General features: G+C 36.5%; 1 protein-coding gene across 1 annotated transcript; it reads left to right on the plus strand.

Annotated features, from left to right (window-relative positions):
- Positions 1–465: 465 nt before the first annotated feature.
- NPG1 (tetratricopeptide repeat (TPR)-containing protein) lies at positions 466–4,829 on the plus strand. The gene is made up of 6 exons (XM_079016949.1): positions 466–666; positions 765–977; positions 1,271–1,502; positions 2,934–4,144; positions 4,232–4,379; positions 4,459–4,829. Exons 2-6 carry the CDS (start codon positions 813–815, stop codon positions 4,776–4,778), a joined length of 2,076 nt encoding a protein of 691 aa, XP_078873075.1. The 5' UTR covers positions 466–666; positions 765–812; the 3' UTR covers positions 4,779–4,829.
- The last annotated feature ends 513 nt before the right edge of the window (positions 4,830–5,342 follow it).

A 5,342-nucleotide genomic window follows, 5' to 3' on the forward strand; every position in this document is an offset into this window, starting at 1 on the left:
ATTTAGATACTTAGTATTTTTTTTTACTTGATTTACCTGTAAATTATTTGAAATTGTTCATATTTTACACTTGTGACCGGTTATATAATATGACATAAGGTAAAATATGAACATTTTTAAATAATTCAAGAATAACTCAAAGACGAAAAAAATTCAATAACAAAATATGAAAAAAAATTGAAAGTTACAATTCTTCTTAAATTAATTATCTTAAACCAGAAGAGCGAGTAACACAATTAAGTTACATAAAAGGGTGCTTTAATTATCTTAAACTAGAAGAACGAGTAACCCAATTAAGCTACATAAAAGGATGTTATTATTATGATTTTAAAATTTATATCCAAAAACTAATAAAATGATATTGCTCTTCAACAAAATGGTCAACGGGTTGACCCAATCCGAATTTGGCGCCACCACTTCTTATTCTGAAGTCCCAAGTCCTAACCCACTTTCTGACCCGTCCATTTCAACTAGGAATCTCCTTCCTTCTCCTGACCCAAAACAAAATAACAGATCTGGATGCTTTTTGTTTTTGATCCTCGAAAGTCCCCCACGAATCTCCCATTTCATCTTAATTTTTTGTGAAATTCTTCCACGTCTTGATCCGAATAAGGCTTTCACACCGGCAACCGGACAATCGCTGGATTTCTCATCGGCAATGCGGAGGTTTTCCTGCTATATTTCAATTTATTACCGTAACATATGTTAATTCTTGATCCTTTTCGATATAGCTAAGGATTTTCGTCGATTAAATTCTTATTCAGGATTAATTGTTTGATGGATGTGTCGGGATAAACCGAACGCAACGAGCAATGTCGGGGGAATCGTCATCAAATCAGGGTGGTGAAACGGAGGAGAGAAAAATATGCGCAAATGGTGGTTCTGTACAAACGGAAACCGTCGAAGCAAAGCTCGATGCGGGTAATATTGATGAAGCCGAATCTGCTTTGCGTGAAGGTTTATCACTCAATTCCGAGGTTGGTTTTTTCTACTGAAATACCTGAAAGTTTGAATGTTGGTTTTTTGGTTTATTCATCGATTTGGGGCTTAAATTTTTCAGATAACTATTGCTAACTCTAATAAACAAAATGTAATTAGGATGGTTTTCTATGAGTTAAATCTCTTCATCAATGTTGAAGTTATAGATTAGCCCATTTGACCTATAGTTTGATAATTAATGGGAAAAAAACAGGGCCTTAGTGAATTCAACTATAACGTTTTGGTGTTAAACTATTTTTGGATTTAATTATGCTATGTGAAAAAACTACAGGAAGCACGAGCTCTTCTTGGAAGATTGGAATATCAAAGAGGAAATGTAGAAGCTGCTCTTGGAGTATTTGAAGGCATTGATCTTGAAGATGCTATACAACGCCTGCAATCATGTTCAACTGAGAAAATACATAAAAAAAGTGGGCTTTCAGGCCCACATCTGGGCGCCAATCTCGTGCTTGAAGCCATATATTTGAAAACCAAGTCACTTCAAAAACTCAATAGGATTAAAGGTATTTTGTGCTCTTGAGAAGCATATTCTAAGTTCAACATATTGCATAAAATAGCAATGCACTTTATCATGTATCAACCACCAGACTTTTTTATAGTACTAATCAATAATTTTGAACAGCAAGGGGTGCAAACGAGCCGAGCCGAGCCCGAGCCTGGCCAGGCTCGGCTCGGGCTCGTTTAAGTTATATGAAGCTCGAGCTCGGCTCGATTCGAGCTTTCCTTTACTGAGCTTGGCTCGAGCTCGTAAAGAGTTATACAAGCTCGGCTCGGGCTCGGGCTTGACTCGTTTTTATCAAGCGTGCCTAAATAAGCTTAAGTTCGGTTCGAGCTCGTTAAAAAGCTCGTTTACTAATACCCGAAATTCATAATTCCCCTAATATGTTTCTACTTTAATATATATAAATAATAATAAATAATATTATATAAAGGCTCGTTTAGGCTCGCGAGCCTAATCGAGTTTTGTGACATAGGCTTCAGCTCGAGCTCGTTTAATAAATAAGCTTAATAATAAGCTTGAGCTCGACTCGGACTCGTTTAAAATCGGTTTCGAGTTGAGCTTTTAACGATCCGATCTCGAGTAGCTCACGAGTAGCTTGGCTCGTTTGCACCCTACAAACCTATAAAATAATGATATGGCTAACTAGATTCAATAACGATTTTTGAAATTCGGACGCTTTTTATAGTAGTTTTTAAAAGTTGTTGTTGTGTTTTTTTTTTCATTTTTTTTTAAATTTTATTTTAAATAATAGATAGATGGTTTTTGTAAGGATTTTTAAATTTCGGTGACAAAATTAAAAATGGGGTGAATAGGCACTTTTTGTTGATTGTTTTTGGGAATTTCGACTAAAAAACCTGAAACATCTTTTGACAAAGTTGGATGACTTTAATAACGGCTTTCGAAAGTATGATTATTATTATCACAAAATGTGAAACTTGGATGATCTTGGTGACAATTTCTGAAAGTTGGATGATTTTTGTACTCTTGATCTTAATTTTTTTTATTGTTATCGTTTATGGTAAATAACAGACTAACCATTATAATTTGGACATTTTTGTGGTTTAATCTACTTATATTATATTTTTTTCGATTAAACCATACAAGTTTTTGACATTTTTTCAAATTAATCATTTTGACCTGTGGTCAAATTGGTAATTCAGAAAATTAGCTGTAAAATCTTGATATAACAAAATTAACGGTGTAACCTTTAGTTTCGATTACTTTGACTCCCATTAAAATTGTCACAGCAGAAAATTTTGTCAAATTAATAGTTTTAGAGAAAAATTTAAAACTAAACTTTGACACTTAATATTTATTAGAACCACTAAATTTTAACAAAAAATATTTAATTTTTTTTTTTACCACTTCACCTTGGTGGACACAGAAAACTTGGCAAAGTTATAAATTATAATTCCTGTTATTGTTATTGCAGATGCTGCTGAAGAGTGTAAGAGAGTGCTTGATGCAGTAGAGAAGATATTCCCACAAGGGATTCCAGAGGCTTTCGTAGACACCAAACTACAAGAAACAATCAGCCGAGCCGTTGAGCTCCTCCCACAACTATGGGCGGAAGCCGGTAGCTACCACGAAGCCATCGCTTCCTATCGGCGTGCCCTTCTCACTCATTGGAACCTCGATAACGACAGTTGTGCCCGAATCCAAACAAACTTTGCAGTATTTCTACTCTATGGCGGAATCGAAGCCATATCGCCGAGCACAGCCACGCAAGTCGATGGCACATATAACCCTAAATCCAACATCGAAGAAGCCATTTTACTTTTGATGATCTGCATGCGAAAGTTTTCACTCGGCAAGGCGAAATGGGATCCGGCAGTTGTAGAACACCTCACTTTTGCTCTCTCACTTTGCAACCAAACACCGATTTTAGCAAAACAAATGGAAGAGGTGATTCCCGGAGTAATTCATCGTGTCGATCTGTGGAAAAATTTAGCACTTTGTTTTAGTGCGATCGGACACCGGAAAACCGCGCTCGATTTATTGAAAAAAGCCCTTCACAAACACGAAAAACCCGACGATATCACCTCGTTGCTGTTAGCCGCTAAAATTTGCTCCGAGGATTCAAGTTTCGCGGCGGAGGGAATCGAGTATGCTCAACGCGCGGTGAGTTGTTCAAAAAATGGAAACGAACATTTACAGGGCGTATGCCTTAGGGTTTTAGGGCTTTGTTACGGGAAACAAGCGAGTATTTCTGCCTCCGATTACGAACGTTCACGGCTTCAATCGGAGGCGTTGAAATCGTTAGATGAAGCGATTACGTTCGAGCCTGAAAATTCCGATTTGGTTTTTGAGCTAGGGATACAATACGCGATGCAAAGGAACTTGAATAACGCATTGCGATTAGCTAAACAGTATATCGATGCAACCGGTGGGTCGATGCTACGTGGTTGGAGGCTTTTGGCTTTGATTTTATCGGCCCAACAACGGTTTCAAGAGGCGGAGGTGGTGACGGATGCGGCTTTAGATGAAACCGCGAAGTGGGATCAAGGGCCGCTTTTGAGATTGAAGGCGAAATTGAGAATTGCACAATCACGACATTTGGATGCGATTGAAACTTATCGACATTTGCTTGCTTTGATTCAAGCACAAAAGAAATCTTATGCGCCACTTCACAGTACACACCAGGTTAGCTTTTTTAGTTGTCTTCTTTTGTTCCTCTTTCTTGTTCTTTGACTTGGTGAATAATATATGAATAGTCTTTATACATTGTAGATTGAAGATGATAGAGTAAACGAGTATGAAGTTTGGCAGGGTTTAGCAAATTTATATTCTAGCCTCTCACGTTGGAAAGATGCAGAGATATGCTTGGGGAAAGCTAGAGCAATTATTGAATGTTCATCTGAGACATTGCATACTGAGGGTAAGATCTAATGCTCCAATATTTTATTTTAATTTTGATTATTCAATATTTATATAATTTTCAAACTATTGTGTTTTAGGGACGATTTACCAAAGGCGTGGAGAAATTGATGAAGCCCTAGCTACCTATGTTAACTCTCTACTAATAGAGGCAACTTATGTACCTTCAAAGATATGTGTGGGGGCAATTATGTCAAATCGTGGCTTGGCCATGTTGCCAGTGGCTCGAACCCTCCTCTCAGACGCGCTACGGCTCGAGCCCACGAACCGCATGGCGTGGCTCCACTTGGGATTTGTTCATAAACTCGATGGACGGTTATCTGATGCCATAGACAGCTTCCAAGCCGCCTCCATGCTCGAAGAATCCGATCCTATCGAAAGCTTTAACTCGATTCTTTAATTTTTGTTGTAATCAAAAGGATTTTAAATTATACATTCTTTTATTCTTTTAGTTTCCGTGACCTTGGCCTTGTTTTAACAATATCTTTGTTTTAGCGGGAAGGAGGTGAGAATTTGTATCTAATGTAACATTAGGTACAAATTATCTCTCTGTCTCTTTAATGTTGGTTGTGATATGAGAGGCATCATCTTCTTCTTCTTCTTCTTCTTTTTTTTTTTTTTTTTTTTTTTTTTTTTTTTTTTTTTTTTTTTTTTTTTTTTTTCTTTTTTGTAGCAAAATGTATAAACTTTGTGGGGTGTAGAAGGAAGTTGTGTTGTGGAAGAACTCAAAATTTTCTTTTTTCATGATCGATGTGTATGTATTTCAATTTGTATCGTGCGATGGTGTCAAAGTGTCAATGATTTGGTAGATAATAATGACTCTTTGTTTTCATATTTGTTCTCCATTTCCTTTAATATAAGATAACTTGTTTATTTTAAAACTAGGTGTAAGATCCGTGTATTATACGGGTTGATTAAAAAATATATATATATATATAATTGTGTGAACATTAAGCATGTTCAA

The sequence above is a fragment of the Lactuca serriola genome, chromosome 8 (genome assembly GCF_051521515.1).
Source record: "Lactuca serriola cultivar US96UC23 chromosome 8, Lser_US96UC23_V15, whole genome shotgun sequence".
Classification (NCBI taxonomy): domain Eukaryota; kingdom Viridiplantae; phylum Streptophyta; class Magnoliopsida; order Asterales; family Asteraceae; genus Lactuca; species Lactuca serriola.